Genomic DNA, 17,756 nt, shown 5'->3' with positions numbered 1-17,756 from the left:
TTTAAGTGTAATGGAATAAAAAAACATCCCAAACAAACCACACTTCAAACATTACAGACCTTTATTAATGAATAAAGCACTGATCCATTCATTAAATCTCTTAAATATCGGTTTTACTGGGAGTTTGCAGACGGTGGCGTGGGCTCTACTTTCCCTTTAAATGTTTCACGGTTTAAATCCTTTTCCCTTTGATTCAGTGATTATTAGAGCGGAGGAAGAGAAGGCGCCTCGGCCTCGGCCTCGTCTTCATTTATTAAAAGTGGAAATGGAGACGAGCCGCTCGAACCCCGCGGACGTTCATCGCCTCCGGGGGGAAACACGTGTTCTCGTTAAAAGCAGCAGCAGCAACAACAAACACAGAGCAGCGTTATTTACAAATGTCTTTATGTTTCAACCACTTTCCTTCTTTTGTGCAATCGGAGACGTTTAATAAAACACTTTTAACGCTTTTGTGTTTGAGGCCTTGTATAAATGATGCATAAAAGCACAAAGATTATTGCTCTTTACATTTTAACAGTGAGAAATACAAATAAATATTCTCTGATTTAGCTGAAGACTCATTCAAGGTTCGTGTACATGTTAAATTTGTGGAAAACGTTTGAGAATAAGGTGAAATTCTTTGTTTTTGTCTGATAACACTGGTGAATTGTTTTTGAATCTTTGAGGTAACGTCTCTCAGGTTTAATACTGACAACGTACAGTCTGGTGATAAAATATGAAGCTGGTGACGCTGAAGCAGCTGATTAACAGTAGTTTTGGCTCCGTGTGGGCGAAGAGATTATGGATCATCTCATGTTGCTTTTTCACTGGGTTCATGTTTGTGTTGACTCCATTAATAACCTCTGAGGTACGGAAGCCCATTTGTGCCAAGAAAAAAAAATAACCTGTTATTAAATTAAATTATAAGATGTAAAATATGTCAATATGATTAAAGTCTAAACGCCAGGATTTGTCAAATGTAAACACGCATAATGTTTTATTATTACTACAGTTCTGCTTTGTTTTATGTAATTACTATTATTGTTTGTAATCATTTTGTAATTATTCTTATGTTTCTTAAGTCTCTCTTTTATTTCACTCTCATTTTGTCACTTTTTTCACTAATGAAGGTTAAAAAAAAAAAAAAATCATCAAATGAACTTCAGATAGAAACCAAAATATGCAAATCAAACCCTCAACGGGTTCTTTAGCAACATCTCAACAGCAACACGTTGGCCATGATTAGTGGTTTTTCTGCTCATCATGTGAACGTAGCATTTGTTGAACTAATTACCTCGTAAGTCAGTTTTAAGAAACACCACAAACATTTAACTAAATTAAAACTTCGATGACTCGCTGAGCCAAAATTACACTAAATCAAAATTAAACCCAAAGTCAAAAAACGTGTCTCACTCATCAACATGTGAGATACTAAATAAATAATAGTAAAATCATCAGTAATATTTACGCTAACTCAAAAATATTTAAAATAAAGGCAAAACTATGACGTGTTATTAAATCAATACTATGAAATACTGAAGAAAATGCCTAAAATGACAAAATAAAAACGTCAAATGTATTAAATGTTAAGTTAAAACTGTGAAGTACTAAATAAATATCATGCGATAGCAAAGCTGAGTCAAAATTATGAAACATGATGAAAATTAGAGCGACTCAAAACCGCGAGATGCTACGTGAAACATATTAGGAATTATGAAATTAAAATAAATTATTAAGTTAAAATGCTGATTTTTTACAATCTCATAACGATTAAATTAAAGTTTAAATCTCATAATTTTCACCTTTTTCTTTTAGTGCTTCCTTTTCTTGGCAGTGATGGGCTTCCATACATTCTGTATCATATACTTTATATTATTACAAATAAATATATATTTCTTTTTTAAACTGTGGTTCTATGCAACACTTTATACACAGGCCTCGTGTAATTTATTAGAGCTGCATCCGTCGGGATTTACTTGTAAAATGCTGGTGATCAGGGACAGAAATTTAAAAATAAGTGAATAAGTTTTGCTCTCATCAGGAAGCTACTGAGACTGAATTCTGTGCAGGGATTATTCCTTAATCCGACACCTTTAAAACGTTCCTTTCTCTCTCAGTTAAATGTTTAAATCGACATTTACAGCCTTTTTTTCGTCCGTGCAGTCGACTCACCTGCACTGCAACAACTTCCCACTCTCCGTCCTTCAACCTGAGTTCACCCTCTCTGCTGATGAATCCTGTGCAATACTCTGGGGGGGGAATATTTAAAAGTCTCTATGTGCCACATCTCACTGAGATATTTCTTCTCCTTCTTCTTCTTCTTCTTCCTCACCTCATAACACACGATGTTTCAGCTGCAGCGTTGAGTCATCATAGCGATGGGGAGGGAAGGGAAGGGGGTTTTGATGGAGTGTTAAAGAGTTTTAAAGTCCGGTGCAGGCGGCTACATGCTACATGCTACGTGCTACATGTGCTGCAGCGCCTCCTGGGCTTGTTCTGTGTACACGTCGTCTTTCCCAGACCAGGAGCCGAGGCCGGGGTCGAAGAGGCCGCTCCGCTGGGAGCTTCGCTGCTTGTCCCGAGAGAAGAGACTAAACCTGAGGACGGACAGAAAAACAGAGACAAGGAAAACAGACGTTTATTTTTTATTTTTTTTTTAAATGTGCAACGTGTTCACGGTCACATGTGAAGCTGTGTTAGAGTCGTGGTGAATTTATGCATCAAAGCTGTGGTTGTTAAAATCCAACGTGGTTTTTTTAATCACTTCAAACATTAGGCAGTCGTGTGTCATAATTGAATAATTAAACGGCAGGTGTCAAACATAAGGCCCGCGGGCTAAAAAGGGGCCCGACAGAGGCTCTGATCTGGTCCACAGCGTGAGTTTGGAAAGCGTGCAGATTATTCCCTAATTTATCCAGTTGTTTTCGTCAGAGAAGGCGACAGAACACGACATTAGCTGCGTTTTCATTACAGCTTTTCAAAATAAAAGCCATATTTCTGAAATTTTGATAAACTACATTTGCTCTTTGTTCGTGTTTCTGTTGAAAAGTGTTTTGTGAATGAGCTGTAACTCATGATACATCATCAAAAAAAGTGTTTCCATCGTACTTTTTCGATAAACTTTCATGAAAAACCACCTCATGTTTAGCTTTAGATATTTGAGAGGGTTTTTATTGCGATCTTTGTGTTTTGAGCATTTCCAAGGGGCAACAGAAACGCAGCTTCTGAGACCCAGAACTAAACAGTACTTACTTTCCTTCTTAGAAATATATATTTTTAAAGGATAGTTTATTAAATTTAAACACTGTATTTGTTCTTCTTTGCACTAAAACTAATAGAGAAACATCTGGAGTGACGTTACTAACAGGTTATTATGTTGCTTTCTCACTGGTTTGACATGAGATCAAACTGATTTAGACTTTTGTTATTTATAAAAACTGTCCCAGACTTTATGGGATAATAAAGTTTTTAGAATTAAATGGTGGTGAGTGAGTAGAGTCGTCAGTTTAGTGGGTCTGAGCTTTAACTACGAGCTAAAAGAACTTTAGTTTCAATCATTTGTGAGTTGCAGAAGTTGGTCAGTGCAGGGAAATAAAAAGTAGACTAAATTCTGACTGGCTGATTCTTTTTTTGTTTTGTTTTTTTCCCACTGGACGACAACAACGGAGACAGCCCCACAATCAGCCAATCAGAATCCTACAGAGGTGCGAAAGGAAAGCGACACTCGGTGAATGTTAGCCTGCTAGCCTGTTAGCCTGCTAGCCTGCTAGCCTGTTAGCTCGTTAGCCGAGAGAGCGACAGACTCAGAAGCCCGAAAAAAAAATATCTCAGAGTCATACAAGCGACATGAGGCGTCTGATTGGCTGTAAAGTGGGGTCATCTGGGATCAAACCCGCCGCCACCATCGGCATTATAGCCGTGAAGATCCTGTCACACAGAGAGACGGGGGAGGACGGGGGAGGAGGAGGAGGAGGAGGAGGAGGAGGAGGGAGACAGGGAGGAGGAGGAGGGGGGGAGACAGGGACCATGTCAGGATTTGAGCTCAGATTGAGATGGAAATAAAAATAAACATGCAAAAAATAAAATAAAGAAATGATCCTTTTATAAAGAAGGAGGTGTTACTGTGTTAAAGAGGAGAAACAAACATTTAATCCACACAATAAAATATAAACTGAGACAATCAGGAGGAGGAGGAGGAGGAGATGAAGGAGGATGAAGAAGAGAAGAGGAGGAAAAGAATAAAGAGGAGGATGATGAAGAGATAGAAGGAGAAACATGATGAGGAGGAGACAGAGAAAGGGGAGAAAAAGAATGAATGATGAGGAGGTAGAAGGAGGAAGAGGAGAAGAAGAAACAGAAGGAGGATAAAGAAAAGGAGGAGAAGAGGAGATGGAGGGAGGAGTCCTGAGTCTCTAGAGTCTTGGACCAACTCGTCTCCATCGTCTCCGTCCTGGTTCATCTTTGTTTTTCTACCTCCTCCATGTTCAGAGACAATAGATTTATTCCAGATTAACTCCAGAACCTCTACACCTCCTCCTCCACCTCCTCCTCCTCTTTCTCCTCCAGGAGGTTTTATTCTCATTATCAGAGGAGAACCAGCTCCTTGTAACATGAATGAGGAGTGTGATCATCTCCTCCTGTAGAGTCAAAGTTCACATCGTCTCTGAACCAGAATCAATCTGAGTTCAATACATTTATTAAACAGCTCAGATGTGTTTTAGTGATTTATTTTTTTAGATTATGTCAGTTTTTCTGCAGAACAGATGATTTGTGATGCTTTAGGAAACGTTTTTATCCTCTCATCATTCATCTATTTAGGACAAAGTAACTGAATCCTGCTCATGAACATGTTGGAGCTCATTCATGGTCTTAGTCTCATTTTAAAGACAAGACTCTGAAGTTTCTGTCATTAAAGTCAGATTCGCTTTAAGTGGTTTAGTTCTGGAGGAATCAAAGATGACACGGTTAAAAAATAACAAGAAGTTGGGTTTGACTGAATCTTTTCTTTGTTTTTTATCAATGAAACCAGAAGAAAATGACACATTGCATCAAACACACCTTGTGTCCAGAGCTCTGATTGGTTCAGAAAGATACTGCTGCTCCATAAACCTCCCTACAGAAGAGCATTAGTGCCACCAATGAAAAAAAAACATATTTTTTCATCATGCAATTTGAGACAAAAGTCGTAATTTATAGAAAAAAGTTAATACATTGTCATAAATATACTCGGTATAAGAGTATAGGGGCTTAATTAATGAATAATATTAAGAATTAAAAACTTTTCTCAAAGTGCATGATGTTTTTTCTTATGCGTGGCCCTAATGGGCTTCCATACCACCCAGAGGAACGTTAAAGGGTTAAATACGGAGATTTCCACTCCAGCTGCCGCCTTTATCTTTGGTTTGTTTTCACAGGCCGGACAAACACAGGAAGTGGGCGTCTCAACGTTTCCTGTCTCCATTTTACAATCAATGAAAAGGGCCCAAAGCAAATATTAGAGTCTGAAATAAACGTCTCAAGAGCAGCATGAAGGTAAATGTGTGAGCATGTAAACTCATCAGTGACTCAGTGAAGGGTCTGTGTTGTGTTGTGTTGTGTTGTGTTGTGTTGTGTTGTGTTGTGTTGTGTTGTGTGTGTTGGTGTTGTGTTGTGTTGTGATGTGTTGTGTTGTGTTGTTGTGATGGTGTTTGGACGAGTGTGAGCTTCACGTACAAGCGTCTGATTCCTGATTCCGGCTGAGCTGAAGAACGAGAGCGAGTCCTCAGTTCGGGCGACGGAGACGGAGACGGAGTGATCTCGTCTTCTGCTTCATCGCTGCAAAGACGAGAGGTCGTCATCGACAACATGTTCACAAACATAAAAAAAAAAACACATCCGACTCTTTCATGGGGGAAATAATGACTTTAAAGTGAGAATTTTCTACATTTCTGCATAAAATCTACACAAAACATCAGGAGATTTTCACACAGGTCCTAAAATCAGACAAAGAGAAGCCGATCAAACATCGTTTATATGACTTTCTTGTAGTCGACTGTTCAGCAGTTACCAAAAATGTAGGTCGCAGCAGATACTGAAAACAACCTCACATATATATAAACAAGTACACAAGTATATAATTTCTGTTTCATCTATTTTACTGGGTTCACTTCATCTACTTTCGGCAAATTTCGCTGATTTTTCGAGTCTGAACGGGATGAATTTTCATGAATGTTCATGAAGTGGGAGGAGTCAACTTTTACCGTTAAATCACATTACACTGAATAAGATCTGAACTTTACAGACAAATATGGTAAAAGTTTGAATCTTCACTCACTGATTTTATGTCAAAATGTTTTATTATGACAAACTACTTGAATAAAGGTTTTATGGTGACTTTATGGTGGTTATTATTTAGTCGTTATCCAAAAATATCTAGGGATTCTTCAAAATTCTGACGTTATATTACAGTATTTCTTTTTTTTTTATCATGTTTAATCACGTGTTCATAACATTTTCTCCTGGTTGAGAGAGGAATTAATGCAGTAGATTGACTAAGGGTGGACCATTTTACTGTGATGATGAGTAAATATTGTAGAATAATCCCACACTAGCAGTAAAACCTCATGTGACCTCATGTAAACACAGCATGATGATGTGGAAGTCTGAGAACATTTACAGCTCAGAGACACAAAAAAATAACTAAATGTTATCAAGATGAAATGAATAAACAGGAACAATTACAGTTTCATTTATTTTCACATATTTATTCATATTTAAACATATTTAAATTGCTATGTCTGTATTGACATTAGCAGTGCGACTGGTTACCGTAATAACTGTAGTCTGTGTGCAACATTTTTTTTTCTCATTCATAAAAAGCTAAAATTGGGGACATTTTTGGGGACAGCATTTTTTGGCACAAGTCCTCACGCTCTGCCGCATTTTTCAGACTTTTCCACCTTCACCACACCTCATAGTGTAATCAAATACACCACTCTTCCACGTACCTCTTGTAATAGGCCAGCTCCTCCTGCAGCAGGAACACTTTGGCCTTGAGCTCGTTCCTCTCGTGGAGGACGTCCCTCAGCTCCTGGAGCGTGAACCGGGGCCTGTTGGGGTCCTTTGGGTCGAGGCCTCCTGACTCCTCCTCACACAGCGCCTCCTGTGGAGGCACAGAGGTGCGTCACAAAGAGCCAAACCGAACCAGGGGGAAAAGAGGATGGAGGAAAGGAAGGAAGGAAGGAAGGAGGGGGGGAAGGAAGTAGTGAGGATACCTTGGTGAAATATTGGAACACAGCAGGCATGTCCTCATCGCACATCGCCTCCTGGTGGCAAATGTTGAGCTATAAGTCAGGACGCGGGACCTTGTGGTTCCCACACATGAAACTAAAAACCTTCTTTTTCCCACTTTTTTGAACTCAGCACAACAGAGTCATTCAACGTCAACTAGAAGACGTTTAAACACGGGTCCTATTTTCATCATTTTTTAAGCTAAACGTTTGAAAGATAGGGCCCAGATTTAAACAACCCTTCTCAGAAAAACCACTGTGAACTCATGCACCGAGCAGACAGCACATCTCTTATTACATATTCTGTACACAATGGTGCATTAAAAGGTCAACTCCAAGTGCTGTTAGAGGCCGAGCCGTGGCAGCGATCTATATTTAGGAAGGTCATCGGTGCAGTCGTCCAGAAAGTCTCACCCAGTTGGCGGCGGGGGCGTAAAAATCCCCGTGACACTCTCTTGTTAGTCCTCAAACACCCATGCAATGCAGCGTCAGCGCTTCCTCGTGGGTCACGGACGTTGTTAGTCTACGAGCTTTGCTAAGTTTCCAGCTGTAAATCCTCTGGCGGGAGCGCAGGGACAATCACACCACTCTGGGTTGCAAATTACCCAAAGCAACGCTTCCTCGTCCTCAGCCTCCTCCTCCTCCTCGTCCTCGTCCTCGTCCTCGTGTCTCTCTGGGCTGAGGGAACCAGGGAGCGGCTGCAGGGCAGATTCAAACCCGCCCTGCATCACCTGAAACGTGGGCTCGGGTTTGTCTGACCAGCCCTGAGCCGCTGGCTGATGGAGTGAAGGACAGTTTATTGCATGTTCACCGTTTAGCTTCATGCTAAGAGGTTTATCACTAAGATGCAGCTTCAGTTTGAGTAGCAGGCTGCAACGGCTTCAGTGGAAAACGTTTGGGAATCTTTGTTGGTTGCAGATTAAAGCTAGGTTAGCTTATCTTAGCTTAGCCTAGCTGTCTTTTGATGAGAAAGTCTCCAGCTCAGAAGCTCACAAATGTTATATTTTGTTTCCCTGCTCTTCCATTCCTTGTGCTAAGCTAAGAATCTTTCATCTTTCAGCTATTTCCTCCATAGCTCGACTCGTTAGCAGCTTTTCTGAGCGGTTTCAAAGCGCTAATCGGTCTTTACCTCTGCGGGAGAGGGCGGCTGAGCCGAGGCTTCCTCCGGGTTCTGGACGGGCATCGGTCCTTGGAGTCGCTCCCGTAAGCGCGTCACTTCCTGCCGGAGGGCACCGACTTCCTGCCCCCGAGCCTGAGCGCTGGCCTCCAGTTCCACCTTCTGCTCGATGAGCAGCTTCCCCTGAGCCTCCACCACCGAGATCTTATGGCGCAGGTCGTGGTTGATTTTCATGAGGCGAGACTGCTGCTGCTGGAGCTGCAGGACACAAGGAGTTAAAGACCATAACGTCTCCAAAGACGACATATTATTCTTAATTATTCTTAACACTCCAGTCTCTTTTAGGCCTTTTACACAATGAAATAAACATTGTCACAAACTAACAAACTGTGACAAACTAAGTAACAAGAATCTTAAATATATGGGAACATTTTGTCGCCTGACTTTTAAGACGCTTCTGTTTTCGTGCAACAATCAAAACAAAGAGTGTGGAGGTGGCCTTGACTGAACGTTACCTTGGTAAAAGCTAGGAAGAGCTACTGTTAGCTGGGAGGCTAGGAAGTGCTACTATTAAATGGGAGGCTAGGAAGTGCTACTATTAAATGGGAGGCTAGGAAGTGCTACTATTAAATGGGAGGCTAGGAAGTGCTACTATTAGCTGAGGAAGCCATGAAGCCACAATGAGCTATTATTAGCTATTAATATTAGTTTGTAGGCTAGGAAGCTAGGGAGAGGGTATGAGTCTAAGAAGACATACTATTAGCTTGGAAGCTAGGAAGCTAGGAAGTGCTACTATTAGCTGGGAGGCTAGGAAACGCTACTGTTAGCTAGGAGGCCATGAAGCTAGAATGAGCCACTGTTACCTTGGAGTCTAGAAAGCTAGGGAAGAGCTACTATTAGCTTGGAGGCTAGGAAGAGCTCCTATTAGCTGAGAGGCTAGGAAGTGCTACTATTAGCTGGGAGGCTAGGAAGTGCTACTATTAGCTGAGGAAGCCATGAAGCCACAATGAGCTATTATTGGCTATTACTATTAGCTTGGAGGCTAGGAAGCTAGGAAGACTTACTATTAGCCTGGAAGCTAGGAAGAGCTCCTATTAGCTGAGAGGCTAGGAAGTGCTACTATTAGCTGGGAGGCTAGGAAGTGCTACTATTAGCTGAGGAAGCCATGAAGCCACAATGAGCTATTATTAGCTATACTATTAGCTTGTAGGCTAGGAAGCTAGGAAGACTTACTATTAGCTTGGAAGCTAGGAAGAGCTACTATTAGCTGGGAAGCTAGGAAGCTAGGTGAGTCTCTCATGCTAATCAGTTGGTTGACAGTTTATTCTGGAGAATCACTTTGTTGTGGAAAATATTAATCAGTCAACTGTTTTTCCTTCTCATCCTCTGCTTCTCTAAACCAACCAACCAATCAGAGCCATCGATTCAACTCGATGAGTCTACAATTACAAATAACTAACGCGACAAATCTGTGGCTCTGGTTCAGGTCTGCAGACGGTTAAAAGTGTGTCTGCTCTCGTTTCTCTCGTTTCTCTTGAAGACATCGACCCGCGTGTTGAGACAGTGATCTGTGCGTTACTCACTGCTTCTATGTCCTCGTTTTTCAGCGTGAGCTCACGGTCTTTGGCCCGAATCTCGTCTCGCTGCTTGTCCACCACCTCCTTCAGCTTCTTCATCACCTGCCTCTCTCTCTCCGTCATACCTGGAGGAGGAGGAAGTGAAGAATCACAGATGTTTGGGTGGTGGTGGTGGTGTTTCTTTCTCTTATTTCTACTGTTATTAATCTTATTGCACAGACATGCACAATAATACAGTCTTCTATATATTACCAGTCTTACATTTGCACCATTGCTATTATGTTATGTTATGTTATTATGTTGTGTGTTTGCATGTTGTGTTGTGTGTTGTGATGTTATGCATGTATGATGTTGTTATGTTATGTTAGTTGACGTTGTGTGTCGATGTTATGGTTGTGTTATGTATTGCTGCAGTGTTATGCAATGTTGTGTTGCATTGTGATGTCATGTTATGCAATGCCGTTATGTTATGCTATGCTGTGCTATGTTATGTTATGTTGTGTTGTGTTGTGTTGTGATGCCATGTTATGCAATGTTGTTATGTTATGCTATGTTATGTTAGCAGTTACGTTCGTTTACAGTTAGAATTCGTTAGTTAGCTATGTTATGTTTGTGTTTGCTGTTGTGTTATGTTGATGTGATGTCATGTTATGCACAAGTTGTTATGTTATACATGCATGCTATGCATGCTTATGCAATGTATGTGTATGTATGAAAGTTATGCCTTATGCATGCATGCATGTATGTTATGTTATGTTATGTTATGCTATGCTATGCTATGCTATGCTATTTTATGTTACGTTATGCTGTGTTGTGTTGTGTTATGTTATGCAGTATTATGCAATTGTGTTGTGCTTGTTGTGTTAGTGTCTTTGGTCAAGCTACTGAACACTCAAATTTCCCTCCATGAATGAGGTATTTTCTGTCCATGTGTGTGTCCGAGGGGTTTCCCTGGTCTGTGGTGCAGCAGGTGTGTGTTTGGACACTGAGGCCGGTCTGTCCCCAGTGGGTCAGTGTGACTGTGTCCTCTGTGTGAGACCACCCAGAGGCTCCTGATGCAGGGACGAGCCTGGCTCTGGCCCTCAGACACAGAGAAGGCCTCCTTTGTGTTGGTGTGAGATAAGTGAGCGAGAGACAGGGACACGTGAGACGGAGCGAGCGGCTTCTGTCCAAAACGTCCACAGAGACTTGGACCCGATTTACACAAACAGCAACGAAGATTTAAAAGCGTACGGAAGTCCTGACCAGGTTTTTTTTTTTTTTAAATGACTGGATCAGATCCAGCTTCAGACAAACTCAGTGTTTTACAGCTGTTTGTTTTAGATCAGCCAGAAACAAAACACACGTCCCTTTCTTCTTCTTCTTCTGTTTTAATAGTGGTTGTCTAGCACCAAAAATCAAAGAAGAAGAAGCAGAAAACAAAAAGAAGAAAGACAGAAGAAGTAGGTTGAAGTAAAAAGCAAATGAAAAGGGAAGACAGGAAAGACTAGATCTTCAGCTGGGAAGCTAGGAAGAGCTACGATTAGCCTGGAGGCTAGGAAGCTAGGAAGAGCTACGATTAGCTTGGAGGCTAGGAAGCTAGGAAGAGCTACGATTAGCTTGGAGGCTAGGAAGCTAGGAAGAGCTACTATTAGCTTGGAGGCCATGAAGCTAGGAAGAGCTACTATCAGCTAGGTGGCTTGGGCAAGCTACTCTTAGCTTGGCGGCTAGGAAGCTAGAAAGGGCTACTATTAGCTGGGAGGCAAGGAAGAGCTACTATTAGCGTGGAGACTAGGAAGCTAGGAAGAGCTACTATTAGCTTGGAGACAAAGAAGCTAGGAAGAGCTTCTATTAGCTTGGAGGCCATGAGGCTAGGAGGAGCCACTATTAGGCTGGAGGTTAGAAGGCTAGGAAGAGCTACGATTAGCTTGGAGGCTAGGAAGCTAGGAAGAGCTACTATCAGCTAGGTGGCTTGAGCAAGCTACTCTTAGCTTGGCGGCTAGGAAGCTAGGAAGGGCTACTATTAGCTGGAAGGCAAGGAAGAGCTACTATTAGCTTGGAGACTAGGAAGCTAGAAAGAGCTACTAATAGCTTCTTCTATAATATTGGCAGTTGGCTAGCATCAAAGCTGCCATAAATTGAAGAAGAAGAAGACAATGAAAGAGAGAAGAAGACCCCTCACAAACACCACCAGATGGCGCTCTTCACGGTAACTCTTCTTGTCAACACGACACCGTTTGAAGGCAGAGATGTTTTCTTTCTCGTACCCAAAGAATGAACCGCGTCCTCACCCTCGTGTCTCTGCAGGTCCTCCTCACTCATCGGGTCTTTGTTGGACATGTTGGTGAGGAGGCTTTTATTCTCCTCCTGGAGCTGAGCGATCTGGGACAGGAGATCCTGGGCCTCCCCCCTCCACACGTCCTCCACCAACTCCAGCTCCTGCATTCAGAAAAATAAAACACACAGAGTCTGGTTCAGACCTTTTATAGAATAAGTCAACAATGGAAATGTCTAGTGGACATTTGAGGAACTGCAGCTTTGATACTTTCTCATACTTTCTTAGACGATTGAACAGATTAATTGTGTTACCCTGTGAGGTACACAACTCTTTTTGCATATAACGTGGATCCATTTCAAAGACTAGCTACAAGGTGCATTTGCTTGTTATTTAGGCAGATTAATAATGCCTTAACCATGTGTTCGCCCCCTGGTGGTTGGCTGACTACCGACTGAGAAACTGCTTGATTGGATATTTGAAATGTAAATATTTCAGACGATCATGTTCATTAAATCACAGCCAAAATCGTGATCACGATTAAAATTCGATTAATTGTGCAGCTCTACATAGCGCCACCATCTGGTCAAACGCTGAAGTTGTTTATGCCTAAATACCTGCAGCTCTACTGTCTCACAAGCAGCTGCATTCATTTCTTCCGCTGGTTTACTCAAGTATTTCCTTTAATTTGTCTCTGCTTCTGTCTCACACGTGAAGATTCGTCACGGCTGCTTCCACGTTAGTGACTCAGAGTTCAAGAACAGGAAGAGGAACCGTCTGGGAACATAAAACACTTTTGTGTAGTGGATTATTTCTTTTCTTGTTTGTTTAACTTTGTTTTGTATGTTTCTTTATTGCATCTATTTAGATTTTAGTCGCTCTGTTTTCTGTTGCAAATGCACAACGTCGTTGAGCATCGCTTCAGAGCAGTTCATGCTTCTTTTTAATCCAACAAATCAAAAACGATCCCTGCAAGACTGTTCCAGCTCTACACACAATTCTAAATAGTGAAATAAATAAAAATGCATCAACTAGAATATCTGCACGCTGTATATTTGACAAAATGTCAGTTTATATTTGTCTGCACAATAAATGAATATTTCTAGTGTTTTGCATTAATGTCTGTCAAGAGCTACATGAAAAAGGAGAATATTTCACCATTAAATAAGATTAAAAACACATAATGTAGCATCATAATTGCAGAAAATGATCGTCAGCTTAACGTCCCAGTTTGCGTGAGTCGTTTTGACCGTGTGAATTCCAAGAGTTGTGTGTTTGGCCCGTTTCCCATCATGCATTTCTGCAGTAGACGAGTCCGTGTGAATCCTGTGCAGGGCTAAAAACACACGCCTTCTCAAACACAGCCTCCGCTTCATCAGTCATGAGACGCGGTTAATCAGTCAACCGGTGGCGAAGTCACCGTCACGAGAAACGGACATGTGAACTTTTTATAGCCGACTGATATAAAACCACACATTATGCACACAGTGCGTCTGCACCGTTATCTCATCTGGCGTCTGGAAGGAAGCTGAATTCATGCTCCGCTGGCACCAAATGACATGAATTAAGCTTTTAGAATATATTACATATTGGTAAAGGTGAATTTTGGACAGTAAATGCGGTGTTAAAGCTGCAGAGCTGGACATAAGCCAATGAGAACCATGTAGAGTTACTGGCCACTTAATAATGTACGTTAGTGCATAACGGCCTAATGCATAGTCCTATATAATATGAATAAATCCTGCTGTGAGTCTTGTCTTTATGTAGGTTCTGATATTAGTTTAAAATAACTGAGAGGGCTGTTAATTCATTGTGGAGGCCGTCGTCATGACTTGGGGACACGACTCATATTTGCGAACCAGCTGAGGAATTATTTTATTTTCTATGCACGATTACATACTTGTAAAAGTAGTTCTACATCACAGCATCGATACTGGGGCTTAAACTATGAATCATAATTAAAAACAATTTGGTTTTAATGTTTGTTGCAGATATATTTATTTAGTAAAAGCTTTCGTGTTGCTCTTTTACTTACTATAAGCAGGATTTTTACTTGTAATAGAGTATTTTTACAGTGAAGTTTTAGTGTTTTGTCTTAAATTGTATTTAATAACCAAACTTTTACTTTTAAACTTTTACTGGAATATTTTTACAGCATGGTATTGGTAACTTGACTCAAATTATACTGCAAATTAAGATTTTAAGTTGTAATTTAGTGTTTTTTATGGTGTGGTTTTGATACTTTAGCTTAAATTATTTTTTAAATTATGGCTTTTTCTTGTAATAAAGCATTTTTAAAACGCAGTATTGACATTTTGGCTCAAATTATGTGTTTAACTAAAAGTTTTACAGTCTGGTTTTCATCACATGACCTTTAATATTTTTATATTGTTGTTGATATCAAAAACTTTAAGAAGATTAAGACTTTCCCATTGTCATAGTTTTGGTACTTTTGCTTAAATTATATTTTAAATGAAGAATTTAACTTGTAATATAGTATTTTTATAGTGTAGTATTGGTACTTGGGCTTAAATAATATTTTAAATCAAGACTAACTTTAACTAGAGTATTTTTATAGTGTGGTTTTGGCTTAAATTATATTATATAAAGTGTAGATTTGGAATTTTATCTCAAATTATATTTCAAATTTTGGGGTTTTAACTTTTAACGGAACAATTCTGACACAAATTGCCGATGAATATTTATTATTTTATTATTTTTCCTCTTTCCTGCTGACCTTGCGGTGCTTCTTCTCCTTCTCCAGCCGGTCCAGCCGCTCCAGCCGCAGCTTGTCCAGCTCCAGCCGCAGCTCCTCGGTCTCGGGGCCGATGCTGTTGCGGCTCACCATCACCTCCAGGATCTCCAGGACCCGCACCACTTTGGGCATGAGCCGGGACAGAGCCTCGCAGCCGTACTGGTCTATGATCCGCTCGAACTCCTGGCCCACCACCGCGGCGATGTCGTACACGTCCATCACCGTGAGGTCGGCCACATTCTTCTCCAGGGCCGAGCCGGACTCCTCCATGTCGCGGTGTTTCGTGGCCCTTCCCCCGGGTTCCGATTGTGTTTCCTCCGCCGCCGCAGCAAACTTCCTCCCCCCCACCCCCGGTGAAGAAACAAACTCTGTGAAGTTGATTTCCGACGCTTCTAGCCTCCTCAAACAAACGGGGAATACGCAATAAAACACCGAAACTAACTCCGGTCCATCACCGGCTGCTGAACCCGGGGTTTATTTTGATTTTTTGGGCAATAAATCTCGGCTACGTCCCATCGCTGTCCCGCCTGGAGCTCCGTCTCCCGGCTGGAAGCTAACGGCTACAACGGTCAAGCTCTCCGAAGTAAAACTACACACTTCCGGTCATGCCCATAAAAATAATACAATAATAATACGATTTTATTTAACTTATAATCGAAATAGATAATTTTCATACATAATTCTGGTTTCAGGAATCAAATTATGAGAAGAGCTTCTAAAGTTTGATGCTTATATGCACTTTATTGACAAAAGTATTCGCTGCTCTATGGAAGACTATTAGTGCCACCAATGAGAAGGAAAAAAAATTGAGAGGAGGTAGATTTTTGTACAAATACAGAGTTTTGTCAAAATGTAATATTAACAATAAAGTCGAAACACAATAGCAAGAAAAAAGTCGAAATACAATGTATACCCGTCAAAATAATTGCTCAAGAAAAAGAAAAGATGTTATTTAACTTATAATAGATAATTTTCATATATAATTGTCGTTTCCGGAATTAAATTATGAGAGCAGCTTCTAAAGTTTGATGCGCTAAAATTTGAAATTCGCTATGTTGCCAAATGTATTCATTCACCTACAGAAGAGCATTAGTTTTAAGTTTTGTTTTAGTTGGTTATTTGATGCTGTAGAAACAGGATGTGACGTAATGGCGAGCACCTGTTGCCTTGCCAACTGCTTCGTAAAGTGTGAGAGTTGTAAAAACAATTGTTGAAAATAAGTGCAGTGTATAATCCGACATTTCATTGTAACTGGTGCAGAGTGTAGTATTGTTTAGACAATTTAGATGAGTTTCAAGGAAGTGTGGGCGGGGCATCAATATCATGACCCCTCCCTCGGGGATACTGATCAAATTCTGGATCCAAAGTTGCAAAATGGCACCACCTGTATCCCTGGAAAAACTGTGTCAGCTTGGCCAATGAGAGGAAGTGGAAATGTGGTGTTCATATTTATGTACAGTGTATGGTGTTTATCTGAAAGTTGCAACAGGCAGACAAACAACAGACCTTGTTTCCAGTGTGTGCAGTGAGCTTTTCCTAACTAAATGATTCTAGTAACATCTACAGGAGAGATCAGAACATCTCTCACAACGGGCTCGTCCGGGATTTGAACCCGGGACCTCTTGCACCCTAAGCGAGAATCATACCCCTAGACCAACGAGCCATGACAAAGCTGCTTTCAGAGGCTGTTCTAGATTCTAGCCTTTCTCTTCACATTCAGCTCATAGACTCATGTCCTGACATTTTCTTTCAGAGTTCACTGGTAGAATTCACAGTTCATTGGTCCATCAATGATGAGCAGATGCAGCAGAACAGGCCCAAACCAGGACATTAGCGCCCCCATGTGTCATGGAGGGATGAGGTTCTGATGCTGGAACGCAGTGTTGGTTCATCTCCAAACATTTAAACCAAACTATTCTACTCTGGTCTCATCTGTCCACTAAACATTGTCCCACATGTTCTTTTTGTACCTCTACGTCCTTCTTTTTATTTAGTTTCTTGTCACTGAATCTCTAATTTACAAACATAAACTTCACTCCAGAGTTTAATATTCACCCTAATACACAGCACATAACCTTCTATGTTGTTTAAACCTCCTATTATTTATCTTTGGGGTCAATTTGACTCTATTCAGTGTTTAATGTCTCTAAATATGTGATTAACATATTTATTTATTTTACACTTTTTTTCACTTTTTCTTTATTTAATGACAATTTCAGTGGGATCCCAATATAAATTATGTTATTATACTTGATAATAATGATCAGAGATAATAGTTTTTCATATCAAATATTATAGATAATAAGAATAATATTTACTTAGAAAGTATATAAAGCGACTTAAACATATTTCTTTACGATTTAAGATCAATCAGTGAGATTTTATGGTAATATTCATATTTCTTCATCGTCGTGTAACAAATATTCTGGATTTAATGGGATTTTTTTGGAATCAGTCTCTGGAGGTTTAATGTCCTTCACCACCTGTTGTGTCCCTGTCCTGTAAGTGTATTGGTTGTTTCAGTGTGTGTATATATACATTAACAAATAAAATTATGTTTTCAGATTTCTTCCAAATAATGAATGATTTAAATTAGAAGATAATTTGCAGATTTACCCATGGACCAGGACCTCGGTGGCCCCCTTAGGGGTCGCGAACCCCCTGTTGAAGACCTATGATTAGAGACAGGAACTACAAAAATAAAATGCTCCTTACACATGGATGCATTACTAATAACGTCTAGTAACCATTGAACAATATAAATGACATTCATCACTTCATTCGTATAATTATCCCCCGTCCTCAC

At 40.5% G+C, this 17,756-nt stretch overlaps 1 protein-coding gene and 1 non-coding gene across 5 annotated transcripts; both read right to left on the bottom strand.

The window, feature by feature from the left end:
• Nucleotides 1-43: 43 nt before the first annotated feature.
• rilpl1 (Rab interacting lysosomal protein-like 1) lies at nt 44-15,514 on the bottom strand. Of its 4 annotated transcripts, XM_047569700.1 has the most exons (10): nt 14,933-15,514; nt 12,212-12,359; nt 9,948-10,066; nt 8,377-8,622; nt 7,853-8,023; nt 7,233-7,283; nt 6,966-7,120; nt 5,692-5,793; nt 3,819-3,906; nt 2,431-2,576 (listed from the first exon to the last, which is right to left on the bottom strand). In XM_047569700.1, exons 1-10 carry the CDS (start codon nt 15,218-15,220, stop codon nt 2,571-2,573), a joined length of 1,374 nt encoding a protein of 457 aa, XP_047425656.1. In that variant the 5' UTR covers nt 15,221-15,514; the 3' UTR covers nt 2,431-2,570. The 4 variants fall into 4 exon arrangements, with proteins under 4 accessions (XP_047425655.1, XP_047425657.1, XP_047425658.1 ...); XM_047569699.1 differs by lacking the exon at nt 3,819-3,906 and having other exon boundaries at nt 44-2,576; XM_047569701.1 differs by lacking the exons at nt 3,819-3,906; nt 7,233-7,283 and having other exon boundaries at nt 44-2,576.
• A 1,027-nt stretch (nt 15,515-16,541) lies between these two features.
• trnap-agg lies at nt 16,542-16,613 on the bottom strand. Its single transcript has one exon. It is a non-coding gene; the product is annotated as a tRNA-Pro (tRNA).
• Nucleotides 16,614-17,756: the final 1,143 nt, after the last annotated feature.

Source organism: Mugil cephalus, chromosome 19 (assembly GCF_022458985.1).
Source record: "Mugil cephalus isolate CIBA_MC_2020 chromosome 19, CIBA_Mcephalus_1.1, whole genome shotgun sequence".
NCBI lineage: Eukaryota > Metazoa > Chordata > Actinopteri > Mugiliformes > Mugilidae > Mugil > Mugil cephalus.
The sequence above is the reverse complement of the archived record's forward strand: the minus strand, read 5'-3'. Positions and strand labels throughout refer to the sequence as shown.